Source organism: Felis catus, chromosome D2 (genome assembly GCF_018350175.1).
Source record: "Felis catus isolate Fca126 chromosome D2, F.catus_Fca126_mat1.0, whole genome shotgun sequence".
Lineage (NCBI taxonomy): Eukaryota > Metazoa > Chordata > Mammalia > Carnivora > Felidae > Felis > Felis catus.
Window position 1 is genome coordinate 15,370,324 of NC_058378.1, and position 18,494 is coordinate 15,388,817.

An 18,494-nucleotide genomic window follows, 5' to 3' on the forward strand; every position below is an offset into this window, starting at 1 on the left:
CCCAAAAAACCAAAAAGCCTGGAAAACGAAATTCTTCTCTAGCCAAAAGACACACAAAGTCCCCGTGCAAATGGAGGCCCAGGAGAAGAGGGAGGTTTGATGCACTCACCTCAGCCCCCACCTCCAGGACGTTCGTTACAGTGGCTTGATGGACATAGGCATCTAAGATGGCAGGTCCCTCAGACCAAATACTCAATTCTGCGAGAACACAGCGTGGAAAGCTGTCACATTATTCTGCAGTCCTCCGTTGCAAGCTGTAGTGTTTTTAAACTAAATTTAAAACAATTACAAGCCCCTTATTTTATCCCAAAATAAAGCTACCAGACTTTCTTATTTTTATTTTCCTGGGCAAATGTGCTTTACTTTCCCAGTCCGTAAAGGCTTTGATTGCCTTTGCCGGTAATGCCTGTTAGAATAAGATTGCATATCCAGAGCCTGAAAAAGTTAAAAATGTACAGTGTGCAAATAAGAACCAGAGAGAATGCTTGCAAGGTTTCCAGTAGGCTCCTCCTCCTTAGGTTTTGCCTCCTGCAGAGCCACCCGCGAACTCGAGTTTTCCCCATTCATTGCCCTCTCTTTATTAAATTTCCCACAAGTCTTGCTTTCTTTCATCTCCCCTGCATTTCCCCTCCAGACTAGAGCTCTTTATTGTATAACCTGCCCTCTATTTCCAGAGCTGTCAAGGCTTCGGTGTGCCACAGGGCACTGACTCGGAGCGAGAGAGCTTCCGGCCAGGTGTGGTTGCTAGGGCTGCTGAATGTGTGTGTGCTGAGTGCCCCCGAGAAGCCCTTGGACAGTCTCAGGTCAGTCCTTCCCGAGCACTGCCTTTTTGGATACACACAACAGCTAGACCCCCTTCCTGCTACACGTGAGAGAATCCGAGTCAAAAGGCCTCCTCACTGTGGGAATTTGGGGTCATGTAACTGAGACATCTTGCAGACGTCTTCAGGGGTGTGGTTTCTCCTTCTCTCTCTCCTGTTCCTGCGTTTTGACACCCCTCTCAAATACTGAACTCTGGTGGTCAGAAGATGCCTGTAGTAGCCCCGGGCCTTATGTCTTCTCTCACTCGAGTCCAGCAAGGACAACATGCTTCTCTCCCATAAACCCCAATATAAGAGTCTCACTGAGTCGGATTTGGTCCTGACTGGGCCACGTTCCCTGAGCCCAGTCACCAAGGCAAGTACTTGGCTTAGCTCTACGATCATGTATAGAGGTGCAGTCATAGGTTCCCTCTGAGAAAGGTTGGGGGTGGCTCTTTAGAGGTAAATTTGGAGCAGGGTGGATGGAGGCGGGGCAGCAAAAATCAACAGATGACCCCCGAGGATTCTCTGTTTCTGGTAAAAGTCATTCAATTAAACTAATTACTGAGCTTCTCTAAGGAGAATAATGATCAAGTTTTGTCAAAACAGCGTTCCCCTTCAAGAAAAGCTTTATATTATTTCCCCGGTCATCACTAACATTTCTTGTGTGCAAACATGCCAATGGAGAGCTCTTGGCCCACCACCTCCCATGCTAAGTTCTAAGTCTTTGACCACCTGTCCTATCCCCAAAGTAATTTGGCAGTGAATTGGTTTTAAGAGCTGTACGAAAGAATGGCACATAGCCATGCATATCTTCTTGTGCTTCACAGATAAAATGGAATAGGATACACGTTTGCTCTCACATGTACAGACCATTGCTTGAGAATATCCATGTTCTCTACACTGCCTGTGCTTTGAAATAAGTTAGTTGTTCAGAAGGGACTTTGTTACGGGGTGTTATGGCAATTCAATGGCCCGTTTGGGCATAAGGGATGTACAGTGCTTCCTGTTTAATGCATGAGAACAAAACTCAAGTCGCTTCACTTAGCAAAATTATAGCATTGAAGTGGCTCCCTCGGCTGTTCTAGAAAAGTGGAGAAGGGGCTGCCATCTGTTCAACTCATGCTCAGGAAAAACGGCTGAGTGCTATGCAGAGTCCCGTGATCTTCTGGACTTAAACTGCTCTCTGACGGGCTTATGCTAGATATTCAGTCTCACAGTCCTCCCCAGACTTGGGGACAGTGGAAGCTATGCCATCCATCATGGGAGACTCGTTTCTTTGGGTTCGTAATAAGCCTTGGCTTTCATGGAAATTCGTGATGTAGTGATGATTCGGGTATCTTTGAATTGATGGTATGAAGGGAAAACTTCTGTAAATAGGATAAAAGCAAGCAGGTTCAACTGAAATATTTTAGTCCCTACGTTAACGGACTACTGTGTGTTGGGGTGTGCACGAGGGCGAGTGTCTTCTGTCTCTAATGTAAAGAATGATACCAGAGCAGGGGCGCCTGGGTGGCTCAGTCGGTTGAGCGTCCAACTTTGGCTCAGGTCGTGATCTTACAGATGGTTTGCGGGGTTGAGCCCCACATCGGGCTTTGTGCTGACAGCTCAGAGCCTGGAGCCTGCTTCAGATTCTGTGTCCTCTCTTTCTCTGTCCCTCCCCTGCTCTCACCCCCCCTCCCCGTCTGTCTCAAAAATAAGTTACAAAAACATTAAAAAAAAATTGGAAAAAAAAAAAAAAAAGGAATGATACCAGAGCAGAAGGCAGCTGATCAAGTACAAGACCAGCAGGTCAGGATTTTGCAAACTTGGAAGGGCCGGGTAACGCCTTGCACCTGTGTTCCAACACACCTGCAGGCTTTCTGTGGGAAGCAACATGATGGCAGTTCCAGGCCCCAAAGGGATCACTTCCCTGTAATAACTCTGGTCATGGCTGCCACCACTTGTTAAATATGTATTGTGTGCGAAGCACTCTGCTAAGTCATCAGTTGTCCAATTGTCAACATGACATGTGAGATTTGCTCCATTTCACAGAAAAGGAAATAAGACTGAGAAACATGCTCAACCTTCAGTGGCTAGCAAGTGGGCTCAGGACACTTGGGTCTTCGTCCCTGGTCCTCTGCCTCAACAGGGGCCACAGACTCAGAGCCCCATGGCTCCCAGGCAGGTAGTGTAGACGGGGGAAGCAGGCCAGTGTCACATGTTAGGAGTGGCGGCTCCCACAGGCCACTGGAGGGCATTTATCTACTTAGGCCAACTCAGTAAGCCCGGCCCGACTGGATTTTCCGGTACTTTCCACAAGGAGCTAAAAATCCACATTTATTTGTAACGTTCTTTTTTGTTTAATGTCGCCAGTTTGAATTGGTTTGAAATACCACAGGCTACAGATGACACGTGTGTGGTTACTGTGGCCTGTGGACTACTGGTTGTCCAGTCCTGCTCTGAAGCCCGGGCCTTCACCCCACGCCCCGAGACTTCCTGTGGAGCAGCCCTGCCTGCAAACACACGCCTTACAGAGATGCCCTTACGTGGTCCCCACCGCCCGGGCAGGTGTGCACTGAGCCTGCTCCCCGGCACCCCTGCACAGCCCTGCCCCTCATCCCTCCTCTCTGCGAAGCCCACGCTGGCCAACCTTCAGCCCTTCCTCTCTAAGTGTCTGTCCTTCTTTACCTCAATTGCCCTCCTCCATTCAGTCCTACCCTTTGGAATAATCACCTCTCAAAGCACAAATTGCCATCTGCCTCTCTGTACTTCTTTATCTTATCAATCCCTACTGTACAAACGAATCCGCTGCTCCATGTCAGAGGGGGGCTTATCACATTCTCCCTGGTACCTCATTTACTTGTGTAGGACTCCCGTCCCCCCGAGACTGTACTTGTCTAGAGAAAAGTGCCTCCAACCAGTGCCTTTAGAGCCCTCACTTAGCCCTCTGTAGATAGATGTTAAGTAAATTCTGAATTGAGTCAAGTCGGATCATTGGAAGTGACACAGAGAGCCCAGCTGGAGTTCGGACAGTGCTCAGACCAGCTGGGCATTCAGCGAGAGGAGGTGACAAGCTGAATAGGAGAAGCGGAGTCAGGTCACGGGGGCCGTGAAGCCTGGTCGAGGAGTTCGCACTGTGTTCTACCTGTAGCAGTAGGAGCAATTCGACCTATTTGTAGACAGGAGCAATCCGGTGAACGTGGGATCATCAAGACAACATCAGCACAAACTCCCTCACTCTGTGGCGCTTGGAGTGAAAGAGCTGGAAACCCTAGCAGTTTGCCTGGTCATTTGATTACAGATTTGATTACCTTTTCCTTCTCGTAAGTGGGGAAATGGACCCAAAAAAGCCCCCAAACGGAAACTAAAAACAAACAAACAAACAAACAAATAAATAAATAAAATGCAACCCTGCAGAATGACTATTCAAACCGCTGGACACAGAAATCAGAGATTGCGGCTGACATTAGATTTTCCTGTCTTGTGTTCTACCCATTCACGACTACATAGTTCTCTGTGTCCGCATGGATGGGGCTGTAATGGGGCATCGGGTTTAGCACTGAGTAGCCTGCGCACGAGTGTCAGTCTTAGGCTGATCCAGGCTTCAGTTCCAACACTCACATGGACTTTTTGGTTGACATTGAACAACTTGCTTAACCATCTTAAGTGTCCATTTACTAATCCATAAATAGAAATGATATGGTAATTAATTCACCAGGTGGCTTTAAAAGTTAAACATAACAGGCATATATAGCACTTAGGACAGTACCTGCCACAAGGGTATTGTTATTATCTGCAAACAGAAGCAGTGGGGCCAGGGGCTAAACTTCACCGTGGCCTGATAGGGCAAAGCATCCTGACTTTACCTGGGTGGAGGCCTTCCCTCCAGTGCTTTTATGAATTACTTTATGAGATTTTTAAGGCGGCTAAGTACTTTGCATGCTCTCTGTCAACCTGTTGAGTTCCAACATCTTGGCCTCTGTGGTAATTTTAGAATAGGTACTTTAATATTGTATCCTTGGCTTTTAATGCCATTAAATGTTGAGTTCTCACTACAGTAAATATAAACTTTGGTTTTGAACTTGGAAGGATTCCTAGTTAGGACTGTTGCTAAGCCATTCAGCCCTGGAAGATATTGGAAAAGCAGCTTTTTCCCTGTAAGGCAACTTCAGTGGCTGGGATTGCCTCCAACTAGGCCATTAAACCATGGATCCTTATTATTGGCAAGAAAGCCATTCGTCTCTGCCATTGTTAAGTCCAGTTGCCACGTGACAGTTTTATATCCCGACTCCCAAGCATGAATAGGGAATTGTTTGGGGTGTAATTTCCATGTCTCTTTGGGGGATTCCTGGAGGAAACCAGGAGAGGAAACAAATTTCCCTCCTTGGCCCCACTGTCATTGTGGGAACCAGCGCGTTTCTCATTAACTGCCAAAGAAATGTAAGCAGCGTTTTCCGGTTGTACAATAGCTGTCCGTAAAGCAGGTACCTTTGGTAACACTCTCTAACATAGCCTGCTCTCCCCAGACACTAGGATGAGGGAACTCTGGCTTGAATTTCAGCATTTAGAATTGCTACTTAAAAAACTTTCAGAGGACAAATTCATTACCCAGCACCTAGGATTGATTCAGTAGCTCAGAGCCTAAAATGAGCTAATCTATCTAGAAAGATGTAGTTACGAGTCTGCCCAGACAATCAAAGTTGATGTAGGCTCTCTGCTTAGGAAGTTGAAGTGTGTCTTGTGTCTAAAAGGTTCATTGCAGACTGAACTTTTTAAATTTCCTCTGTAGATCTTCCAAGTAAAGCTTGATAGGTTCTTTTCTTTGTTCAGCAAAGATTTACATTTCTTTTGTGTATAAATTCTTCCAAGTAACATAGCAGAGCTTTCTTCTGTGAAAGATCTACCACCGTGTTTCAGTATTAATCTAGCTTTTCTAGTGTCAGAAGCAGTCGGATGAAAATGCATGCAAAATGCATATTGTCCGGTGTCCAGTGAAATCTGATGGAAAGACATAGTATTTTCTTTCATTTTGAGTCTCTGTTTCTCAAAAAGTAGGCATAGTAGTCCACTGAATGGAAGACTCATTCTAGAGCATACTAGTTTATAGGATTTTTATTGGGGGATTTTTTTTTATTTAAGAAAAAAATTTTTTAATGTTTATTTTTGAGACAGAGACCGAGCATGAGTGGGGGAGGGGCAGAGAGAGAGGGAGACACAGAATCCGAAGCAGGCTCCAGGCCCAGGGCTGGAGCACAGAGCCTGATGCGGGGCTCGAACTCACAAACCATGAGATCATGACCTAAGCCGAAGTCAGACACTTAACGCACTGAGCCACCCAGGTGTCCCCGGGGGCCTTTTTGTACTTCAACTTGTTTTTAATTGAAAGAGTAGAGTAGTTTGGGTAATAGTGTGCTGATTTATCTGGATTCACTTATATCTGGCTTTTATTTGCTTATGAATCATTGTAGTACATATCAAAGCAGATATGGTAGTGTTTATAAACTAGGTGTATTTTTGGATGCTGCTGAATCTCTAAACCCAGTGAGTACTTTGCTTCAAAGGTGGGTCAAAGCCCTGTGCTTAGTCTTTCTTGCTTCTTCAGAACTCTTTTCTGTTGATATTACCAGCCCTTCTGACCCTTACCTCAGTAAAACTTCCCTTACTCATTGGGATCAATTCTGAGGAAAGCCCTTTCAAGCCACAATGAATGTACCTGGTTCCCAAAGAAGGCAAGGAGCAGAAAGTTGCACAAAAGAATTATCTCTTTTAGAACCCTCTGTTTAACATTAGTCAGAAGAAATATTGATCCCTGGTTTGGAAAAGCTGAGCTGGAGTATCAGGCATTGAAGTTAGTCAACTAGGTCTTCAAAACGTGGAGAAAAATGTGAATTCCCCCAATGTTGGATATGCTCAGTGCTATGTTCCATTCAAGCACAAGTTGAAAATGTCAATTCTAACTATAAATCTTTGAGAGTTTGCATATAGCTGCATTACTATGTTGACTTGTATAGTGGAGAGTTATGTGTGTACTGCTTTAAATAAAACAAACAAACTTTGGGGGGATCTAGGTGCCTTTGATCACATAGAGGTGGAAGTGATCTGGAGGAAGCACAGAAGCATCCAGAGTTTCAAACTCTTTGAAGAGTTTCTGCCATTTCCAAATTTCTGTCCCTCCGTCTTCTGTTCTTTTAGTTCTTATCTCTGATCCTTCCACTCTGGTCCTTGTTTCGCTTTTCTGGACACTTGACAGAGACATGAAGTTTCATCCAGGCACAGAGTCATAAAGATGGAAGGGTTAGGAGGTTGATTCTAGAGACTTCTGTTCCGAGGCACCTTCTCTGACTCCTTGGGAAGGCCTGCCACACTGTTTTGGTGGCCATAGCCCCAACTGCCACACGGTGGCAGTAGACGCCGTGCCTGAGGCCCTGTCTCCCTCCTTTTGCTCACGTGCACAGATGGATTTTACTGTCCTGTGAGAGCTATTTGCAGACTCTCAATCTAGAATCCCCAGTAAAGTTCCAAATAAAGGTTATCGGTTTTTTTTTTTTTAATTTTTTTTTTCAACGTTTATTTTATTTTTGGGACAGAGAGAGACAGAGCATGAACGGGGGAGGGGCAGAGAGAGAGGGAGACACAGAATCAGAAACAGGCTCCAGGCTCCGAGCCATCAGCCCAGAGCCCGACGTGGGGCTCGAACTCACGGACCGCGAGATCGTGACCTGGCTGAAGTCGGACGCTTAACCGACTGCGCCACCCAGGCACCCCAAGGTTATCGTTTTTAAAACAAGGCTGCTTTATTTAATTATCCTACATACCAAGCACGTTGCTTGGCTGTGAGTTCCATTTTCAGGCTGCCCCTCTGGGTGACTTGTTCCCATGTGTCCCCCGGTGGGGAGGTCTGAAGAACAAGAAGGACCGGCAGAGAGAAGGGTCCTCTTTCTCTAGATGGTGGGCCATAATTTTGAGATCCGGGGAAGACGAAGAATTTCAGGAATTCTTTTTTTCCACGGTGATGGGAAAATGTAGAAGAAGCACATGTATTTTCATTATTTGTTGCTTGCAGAGTCTAAATGAATGAAGGCCGGGGAGTACAATATGGTGGAATGTTGTCCCCATCAATCTGAGACTCAGCTCTGCCCGTACAAGAGTCACCATTCTGGCCCAGACTAGCACCTAGCCCCTGGTCCACCTTTATATCCTCCTAGAGGCTGCTTCTTTGGTAGTTTCTGTCACCAGCCACTCTTTCTGTTATTGTCCTGAGCCCAATCTAATTTAAGTCAATTCAGCGACTCCATCACCTGAACCAAACTAATGTGCCAGTGATTAACCAGAGAGAAGGTGATCAAGACCAGACCTGCACGTATTGTCCTCTGATAGTTCACAGTGTAGTTTTATTACAGGTTTGGAATATTGCTGTTTCAGGGAAGGAAATATCTCTTAAAACTCAGCCTTTTTTTTTTTCACATTATGTTTATTCACGTGAGGGGAAATCTCCGCCCTTAAGTTAGGAAAACAGACGTTTTAGATGATTGCAGAGCCCATGGTGCACAGTTAAACAAGGGCCAAAAAGCAGTGGATGGTCTGAGAAGAGTAGAAGAATAAGTCTGAGAAGCAGAAGGTAAGCAGGCGTTCTTTAAGGACTGGTAGGGAGACTTCTGTCCACTCCGTGATTTTTGTGACATCACAGCCTCTTTGGTTCTTGATTGGGAAGCTGGTGAACATCCATAATGACTACAACATCAGGACCCCAGAGAACAACATTTAAGCAAGGGGAGAAATCTCTTCCAGTTGAACAGTGCCGACTGTAACATTTAATCATCTCTTCCTGGCCAGATCGGAAGCCCGTATACACGTGTGATACAGGTTTTCTGGTGAGGCCACACCGGTCATAAAGCTAGGACAAGGATCTTTTTTAATATCATCATGCTTTGTTTAGAATACTCAACTTTTATGAAAGAAGTTAATGAAGAGGGAACTTAATAAGCTGTTGGAGTCTGTTTTTTTTATAAAATAAAGAGGATTGAGTGTGAGTTGAGGGCAAGACACTCTTCCCCCATTCATGCTAACAGAAACAATTGGAGGTAATGTTATTTGTATGAAATGCATAGGGGTCATGTTGCTGTTTCATATGAGAATAAACAAAGTCGGGTCCCATATCCATAGAAGGAAATAAGTAAGGTATGGTTAAGTGTCTAATACGTGGGAGACACCATTTAGTGGTTTACATATCTAGCCTGATTTGATTCTCACAACCCCTGTGCAGGAGATATCTTCCCTATTTTCTAGGTGAGGATTGGAGATAGGACGACAAAGGCTTGTAGTCACAGATAGTGATTAGTAGAGCAATAATCCAAGCCTCGTTCCGCTTAATTCTAGAACTTATCCAAAAGATTTTTGAAAAGAAAACCAAACCCTAGATTTTAACATGAGATTTTCAAATGGCTTCAATAAAAAAAAAATAATGTTATTTGTTGTTATTATTACTTTACTGCTGGAAACATGCTAAGTAATCTGCAGATATTAAGCTGAGGTGTGTTGACCCTTCCTTTGTATCATGTTTCCTGGCACGAAGCAGCAGCAACGGGAGGCTGGCTCTAACAGCCAGTCCTTAGTTCATTTCAGTTGGCAATAGAGGGCGCTATTCACTTTCTAAGATTTTCTCAAAGAAGCACACGTGTCCATCTGGCTCCTGCCTGTTTACAGTCATCACTTACATTATTGACAGCGCAACCAGATTAATCTTTTGATTTTTGTGAAGTTCTGGCACTTGCCAGAGTCTCCTGGCATTTGCTGAGATTTCGATTTCCCCAAATTTGTACGAGCGAGGCACTCTCGATCCTGTTGTGTTCGGCTATGCAACAACACGATTACAGGACGCGGTGGTTTCTGTACGAAGCAAGAAAGTCTGAGTGCACGTTGCCTTTATAAATCTAACTGCTTTTTTTCTTTTTTCTGTTAGTTAAAAGATGTTACACCACTACCCCAGACAGGAAGCACAAGCACAGTGTGTGCAACAGTCATCCAAATAACGGAAGGATAGGATTTTTAAGTTTGAAGCTCCATGTACTTCGCGCTTTGCTCCTTCACTCCTGGCTTTAACATACGGCGTTTCCTGAATGGTTCTTTATCAGAGTGCCTCTACTGAATGCACCATCAAGTAGTCATAAATGATGTCTGAAAATGTAGAGAGATGTGCGTGTATGTATGTACAGTGGAACTATTTTATTTATTTTTAAAATATTTTTAAGGTTCTTTATTTTGAGAGAGAGAGAGAGAGAGAGAGAGAGAGAGAGAGAGAGCATGAACAGGAGAGAAGCAGAGAGAGAGGGAGAGAATCCCAAGCAGGCTCCACGCTGTCAGCTGTCTCGAACTCACGAACCATGAGATCATGACCTGAGCTGAAATCAAGAGTCAGACACTTAACCGACTGAGCCACCCAGGCGCCCTTGGTGGAACTCTTTTAAATGCTGTTCCGATAGAATAAGTATTTATGTGTTTATGAATGCAGTAGTAGGGACTACTAAGGGAAAAGAAGGGCCCACGAACTCGCCAGAGAGTTTATAATGAAATGTGAGGCTAGAAATCTGAAAGGCATCACGTTAGTGCAGCGTCTGCATTCTTGAGGCAGTTTGGGCCGCAAGTTCCATAAGACCCCAAATCACAGTGGATTAGACAGGAAGTCCAAAGTCCTGATCAGTGCAGGTTTGGTCAGTGCAGTGATTCGATGTCATCATCGGGAAACGAGTTTCTTTCCGTCTCTCAGCTTTGCTGTCCTCAGGCTCATCCCCTGTGATGACGCTTTGGCTGCTGCAGCCCCGAAGTTTTCTTGTTACCTTTTAAGAAGTAGAGAAACTTGTGCCGAGTTCCCTGATACCCTCAGCAGTGTCCCCTTTGCTCCACGGTAGCCTCCGAGAATATGTTCTTGGGGCGCCTGGGTGGCCCAGTCGGTTAAGCGTCTGTCTTGTGATTTCGGCTCAGGTCACGATCTCACAGTTTATGAGTTTGCCCCACATCGCCCCCCTGTCAGGGCAGAGCCTACTTGGGGATTCTCTCTCTCTCTCTCTCTCTCCCTGTCTCTGCCCTTCCTGTGTACTTTCACCTTATCTCTCTCTCAAAATAATTAATAAATTTAAAAACTTAAAAAAAAGTATATGTATAAAAATAGAATGTGTTCTTCCTTCTTCCTTCCCAAAGCAAGGCACTGACTGGGGTGAATGGGGTTTCAGTGATCGGCGTATTACCCCTGGGGCTAGGGAGAGACCCGGTCTCTCTTCTGAAGCCATGGTCTTGGATGAGTGAATAAATGGAGCTCTGTTAGCAGGAATTCCGTCAGAAATGGCTGTGGGGTGGGCAGTCAGCATTGTCCTCTCAGTTTTCGGCACCCTGCTAGAAAAGCAGATGGAAAAATACGTCCCAGTTTGTGCTTTCTGAGCCAAAGGAAAGATGCCAGGCTTGGGATTTACGAAAGACTTCTTTAAATTTATGTCTTGTCAACCCATACGTGATTAAAGACGATAAGACTCTTTAATGTAGATTATAGCTATTCTAGTAGTGTCCTCTTTTCCAATTACGGAGGCATTTCTTGCACCTGACGCGCACTTTCTTTGCTCTGGGTGGGGGTGGGAGGCGAGGGGATGCGGAGCGTGTTAGGGGTTGGAGGAGGTAGCAGAGACGGCAGGTTGTCCGTCTTCCTTCCTGATTGCTGTCTTTGGAGTTATCCAGACCGCCACTTACTGTTTTCACAAAATATGAACGCAGAAACTATTGCTACCCCCTGCCCATCCATCGGATACGTAGAAAATTAAGGTTGGCATCTCTTAGAACACCAGGCATCTACCTACCTACCCCATGGCACGTGGCAGATCTGGACAGCCTGAGTAATTTGCATGTGTGCAAGATGATTGCCCTTCTGCCCGAAGAGAGCATTGCATATACAAAATCCCAGCCCTGAACTGCGTGTGCAAATCTGTAAAGGTTGTAAAGGCTTATCGGCTACCTGCCCTGGGGACCCCTGGTGTCCTCATGTTCGGGTATAATAACAGATGACTTCCACACTTCCAGGTGACCAGAGCTTTTCTTTTGCCCCTCCTCAGAGACATACAGATCAGCTCCTCCAGTACCACGACTTCTGAGAGTCAGGATCCTTCTTCTGGGGACCCTGCGGTCAGTGCGCTTCAACAACAGCTGTTGCTAATGGTGGCTCGGAGGACCCAATCGGAAACCCCGCGGGTACGTTCCAGCCTCCCTGTTTGCGAATGTTCCAGAAGCAGGGATCTTGAAACCTGTTTCGTGGTCAGATTACCTAATGGAATTAGTCGGGTCTTGTCCTGAATTTTACATTGCTAGGTTGTGGGTATATCACTGCATGGTAGTCTATTGAGCGAACGTGGAAAAAAAAACCATTTAAATAACAGGTATCCTTCGCTGACGCTAACAGAATTGTCATTGCCTTAATGCTCTTCCAAGTGCATTAGAAATTCATGTACCTTGATCTTTGGTTGCCAGGATGCACAGACCCCACAAGGGCTTACTTGGTTAGGATGCCTTTTTCTCACCATAGTTGGAAAATACCCGGATTTTTATTAATTTATGACGGCCTCTTATTAAACATTCAGAGATCCTTAAAGAGAAACTTGACTTGAAGAGAGACTTTATTCTTAGAGCAAATGGCATTATCATCCAGGGGCTGAAAAGATGAAGCCTTCAGTTATCTTGCCAAGGGACAACTTACTAATGTTCATTCGCTTATCTGGTGCACCTTGAGTATGACTCTGGGAGAGGCAGAGCAAAGACTTCACAGCAAAAATCACACGGGACGTAAGACGTACCACCGGACGTAAACTGAGAGCTACAGATTCAAGCAGGGCATTTCAGACAGAGAGGCTGGCGAAGGCTCCTCAGGAAGAAGGGACACCCGGGCCAGACCTTGAAGGAGAGTGACTTTCCATTGGTACAGGCTGCTAGCAAGTTAGTGGACCCTCCTGGCAATGTTTTGATGTCTCGTAGACAACCTCACCCGTGAAAAAAATAATACCGTTTTGTATTTGTTTTCCTGATTGCTTAACTAAATTTTTCCAAAAAGATGCTTGATAACACAGCGGGTTGAAATCAGTCAGGCGTGTGGGGAACAAAAGGTCACGTAATGTTGTCACTGACCGCACACTGCTCTGGAGTCCTTATTCCTGCTGCCTGGGTAGGGAGGACTGAGAGGTGCCAAGCAAGCAGAATGAGCCCTTCCAGGCGCCTGGGTGGCTCAATCAGTTAAACACCGACTCCCGATTTTGGCTCGGGTTGTGATCGCACGGTTCGGGAGTTCAAGCCCCACATCAGGCTCTGTGCTGACAGCAAGGATACTGGTTGGGATTCTCTCTCTCTCCCTCTCTCTTTGCCCATCCCCTGTTCACTCTCTCCCTCTCTCTCAAAATAAGTAAATAAAATGAAAAAAAAAAAAAAAAAAAAGAATCAGCCCTTCTGGGCTTGAAGGAGTTTCTGTGGGAACAAGCATTCAGCTAATTCAAAACCTCAGTCTTCAGGGATTTCTTCCCTTCTGTGTATTCAGTCTCACCTCCGTCTCCTCCTTTCCAGGGCTTCTGGGTACAGGAAGGAGTTTTCCTGGCCCCCAGGAGGCCGGTGGAGGTGAGAGTCACGTCTGGTCATGGCTCAGATGCCTGGCCCCTTCCTGGTCACCGGGTGTGCTGGTGGTACCTATGGGGAATGGCGGCTCCTGCCCAGTTAGGGTGCGGTACTGGGGTCTGCGGACCCTGCTGTGAGCCCCCAGCTCTGGGCCCGGGCTTCGGTTGCATTCTCTCTGCTCTGTGCTCAGCCCCCCACAGTTACCAGACTAGTTTCCACCACAAGCTAAAGTACGTCGGGGGGGCCCCGCAGAATGTGGGTTTTCTCTGAGAAACTTCCGCTTTCCCTGACACAGACCTGGGGACGCTCCAGCGCCCTGCCTCTAGAATGTCAGTGTTGTATCTCCAAGGAGAGGGAGTTATAGTTATATGAAAACATCCACATGGGGGCGCCTGGGTGGCTCAATTGGTTAAGCGTCTGACTCTTGGTTTCAGCGCAGGTCACGATCTAACGGTTCATGGGTTTGAGCCCCACATCGAGCTCCACACTGGCAGTGCGGAGCCTGCTTGGGATTCTCTCTCTCCCTCTCTTTCTGCCTGTCCCCCACCCAGTGCTCTTGCTCTCAAAATAAATAAACTTAAAAAAAAATCCACATAGTTTGGGAAGAAGTGAATGTCATTTGTTGCATGGATAGTGGAGCCCCAGGGAAACGAGGAACTTTGGATTATCAGAAATGCAAACCCACTGATTTGATGTCTCAAAAACAGCGCAGGAAGAGCAGAAACTGGGAAATAACTGACTATTACATAGATAAATCAGAAAGAGTCACACTGTTCTTTACATTTAAAATTCTCTAAGTGGCATGATTATGTATATGAGTGTATAAAAAGCTGAATTATATTTAGTGTTCCATTGTTAATTACTTAACCAAATTCAGTGGCAAACTTCAGTCATTTTAACTTTTAACATTTTAAGTAAAATGTAAAAACTTTAAAGTTTTACTATATGGAGGTAGAGAAGTGGAAAAATGGAGATTGCTATCCAGGCTCATATTTAGATGCTGAGGAAATATTTACAAAGGTCTCCTATCAGAAACGATTTTTCACTTCTACTGCTTAGTTTTCTAAATTTAATTGATGTCACCAATTAGGTTTTGGCCACAAATGAAAAATTAAGTCCGTTCCCTGCTCATTCTCCCAAACACATGTAGTGAAGGGTTACACTCTATCAGCTCTGTGCCAGGGGCAGGTGCACAGGGGCGAAAAGACTCAGCCCCTGCCTTCGAGGAGTTTAGACACTGGTCAACCGGTTCAGCTACGCATGGTAGAGGTTATGGTCAGGACGGGCTCAGGGGCTGCGGACCCAGGTCGGGACACAGGAGACTAGGGAGGCTTCCTTGGTGAGGTCACAGCTCAGCTGAGATGCAGAGGAAAAGGTGAAGCGGGGCAGACACGGCCGGGACAAAGGCTCGGCTGGAAAGCAGGTGTGCTCGTGGTCCTGGCTCAGAGGCATCGGGGCAACGACATGAGGAGTTGTGCTTAGACAAGTGCAGCAAGAATAAGCAGGAAACAGGGCTCTGAAGATGAGACTATTTAGTGACTTCCCCTGCCCCATCTGCCCTCCCTCTGTCCTTCTCGCTTGGCTGCTCAGTGCTCAAGAGCAACTTGTGTACTGGGAGCCCCCTCCCCCGCAACCTTATGCAAATTCCTCTCATTCCAATAAGGGACCTTTTCTACAGGCTCCAGGGGTGGCCAGGAGCTGGGCCCACACCAGAGAAAAGACTAGGGAGTTCTTCCCTGGCACAAATAGAATGAATGAGGTAGCCCTGCAAGGGGAGTTCTCAGGACTGGCCAGCTTCTTTCTGTATGAGGCAGGCCAGGAGAACGGGTTCTGTTCCATCACTCTGGCTGCAGGGCTTAGCTCCTGAGCACAAAGAGAAGGACCAACCTCGGGGCACATGGGGAGCTGGTGAACTCTCCTCTGTGCTCTAGATTAGCACTGAGGGGCTGTGAGTGTTCTCAGTCACAGCCTCTCATGTATCCATGGTGTAAATTGGTATTTCTCTGTGCTTCAGTTTATCCATTATGTATTTCTAAGCACATCGGGAACAGTCTACCATGACTTGAAAATTTTGCATTGTTCTGTAACGTTACATAAGTATTTGAGGCATCAGCGTGTAAACATCTTTATTACACTGCTGGTTGAGAGCAAGCCCAGGCCACTGGTAGACAGTGTTAGATCCTTGGGAGTATAGCATTTTCTGCTTCTTTTTATCTTCACTTGGATCTGGCTTCAAACCTGTTCGCCCTGCCCCACGTTAAGAAATGAGCTAGTATCGGGGCGCCTGGGTGGCTCAGTCGGTTGAGCGTCCGACTTCGGCTCAGGTCATGATCTCACGGTCCGTGAGTTTGAGCCCCGCGTCGGGCTCTGTACTGACAGCTCAGAGCTTGGAGCCCGTTTCAGATTCTGTGTCTCCCTCTCTCTCTGACCTTCCCCCGTTCATGCTGTCTCTCTCTGTCTCAAAAATGAATAAAACGTTAAAAAAATTTAAAAAAAATGAGCTAGTATTGTATATGAGAGTACTCTGTAAACTGAGGCTTTGTGGAAGTCTGTAGGATTGGCATCATCATCATTATTATTACTAGGGGTAGCATGAGAGCCGTATTTCATTGGTCCTAAACTGATCAGTGAGCGTCGCAAAGATGCCTGCAGCACTGGATCTGGGGGACGGGCGCTCGAGGTTAACATAAATGTAGCATTGCCATCACAGTTTGCTATCATTAAAGGATTAATGAAAATGGAAACTTTCACCTTTTACTCTATATACCACTTGTATTTTTTCCCCACAATGATGTGCTCTTGAATTGCTGTTTTTTAAAATTTAAAACATCTCCAAAAGGTAAAAACATATTCCTAGATGTCTAATTTGCATGAAGTGCTATATATAATATTTTATAAACAATCCTGTCTACAAGAATATTGACATTTCCTAGCAGATGAGACGGATGAGACACCAATTATAATACCTTAACATAGTCACCGATCAGCTTACATATTCATTTATTTGAAAGTGTATTTTGACTTAAGAGATGAATATTTGCATACTCCTCATGTATCATGTTCAGAAGTTTATTTTTTTTTTTCAAATGTAAGAATATACATGATTCGTTACGATTCCTGGAATTTTGGCTGCTAAATAGAGCCACTGTTATAATAGTATCCCGTGTGTGTTTTATACTTTTTTGTCCCTCGAAGTGTTGTTCATATCTAGATTTAACCAGCATTCCATCAGCAGATTAGGAACACTAGGTATGTGCAGGGCACGCGTTTGGTACCTCAGTACATCTCACATTTGGGATCACATTATCTTTGTAGGACACCTTGGAGGTTAGGTAATATTTAACCTTGGATTTGCCATAGGTGGAAACCAGTGCAGAAGGTCCTGGTATTTGGGGTGTTGACTGCACCCCTCCCAGCCCAGCACTCCTTTCCCTTGTCCCTTGGTCACTACTGGGATTTCGAGTTCTGCCCACCCCCTCCCCAGCAGCCTCTGCCACGATTTCTGGTAAGCCCACCTGTGCCACCAGAGTCCCTTTCCCCTTCCCAGCTCTGGGTGTGACGGCTCTTAGGAAGGGCACTTGGTGTCGCACAGGACTAACTTCCTGTGGATCTTCTTCGTTCCTCCACCACCTTCAGGAGCTGTCACGACACTTCTGCCCTTCAGAGGAGGCCTCCGGTTTAAATTCACCTGTGTCTGTTCTGACGTCGACATGTAGACCCGGTCACTTACCCTCCTCCACGTAACACGCCCTCATTTATATTTTAGCTTTTATTAAGCACAGTTCATGCTCGAGGTCATAAATCTGACTCTAAAATTCCTTTAAATAACAAATTATTTGACATCCGTTATTACCCATCTTAATTATTTTTGTCAGTGTCCCTTGTCCGATGGCTTCCTCTTCAAATTGGTGTTTTTAATTCGTTTCTTCACGATTGGACTCAGACGTGTCGTCTCTTGAAGTGTTTTGCTGTGCATATGGCTTTCACCTTACCAAGTGAGCTCTGCCTGAGCTATGGATTCACCTGGGTTCCCCTAAGTGAGATTGCAGAAAGAAACCAGGCTTTTGTCTCTCACGGTCCTCTTCCTAGAGTAGGATGTTGGGGGAAGTGATCTGACCTCTCAGAGCCTCAGTTTCTCACATTTTAAATAGGGATAATAACACCTATGTGGAGAATTTCTTATAAGGTTTTGACGATTAGAGATAATATATGGCAAAATTATGCCATATAATCAGTGGCAATGATTAACATCATCAAAATTCTTAATAATTATATGGAACTCTTGAAGGTGCCATTATTTTAAGTTATTTATTTATTTATTTTGAGAAAGAGAGAGAGAGAGAGAGAGGGAGAGAGGGAGAGACTGGGAGAGGGGCAGAGAGAAGGAGAGAGAGAGAATCCCAAGCAGGTTCTGTATTGTTGGCACAGGGCCCGAGGTGGGACCCAGTCCCACAAACCATGAAATCATGACCTGAGCTGAAATTAAGTGTCAGATGCTTAACCAAGCTGAGCCACTCAGGTGCCCCAGAAGATGAAATTATTTGAACAGTAGAACTTTTCAGGTGTCTTGGGGGAGAGGGGTAGACCTTTACATTCTTAAATATTTTAATATTACCAAAAATTATTTCTGGAATGTATTATATACATACTTGCCTACCTTCTTAAGCTGAATATGCTAATCATCACTTAAGTTGCTCTTGATAATTCAGACTCATGAAGGGAGCCTTGACTTAAATACAGATCCATATGGGGAGGGTGAGCAGTGCACTTACCTTGCTTCTTCAAAAGGGCTTGTGTTCAACTTATGCCCCGCCCTCCCTATTTTTGATAATTTCTTTTTTGAAATAGTAGAATAAACCTTGCTTGCCTGATCTCCCGGGAAATGTGACATGGTGGTTCTTTGGCAAGGCTTAATTATTGAATCAGAGCCAGAAATAGCGTTTTGGCCAGTGCGTCTGTGCCTTCACATAAATCAGAGACATGGAACGCCTTCTTCATCTCCATTGTGAGTCCTACCCCAGCCAGTCCCGTCATTGCTGATGCTGTCCGGGAGCTCTGCCCTAGACCCCCTCACTCCAT

At 45.5% G+C, this 18,494-nt stretch overlaps 1 protein-coding gene across 6 annotated transcripts in view; it reads left to right on the plus strand.

Annotated features, from left to right (window-relative positions):
• The window catches only part of PCNX2 (pecanex 2), a 299,548-nt gene that overhangs the window by 48,640 nt on the left and 232,414 nt on the right, over positions 1–18,494 (plus strand). For all 6 annotated transcript variants that reach the window (XM_045039935.1, XM_023240399.2, XM_023240402.2 and 3 more), the window contains exon 9: positions 11,876–12,011. In XM_045039935.1, coding sequence (XP_044895870.1) covers positions 11,876–12,011 — 136 coding nt within the window. The remainder of the gene's footprint in view (positions 1–11,875; positions 12,012–18,494) is intronic.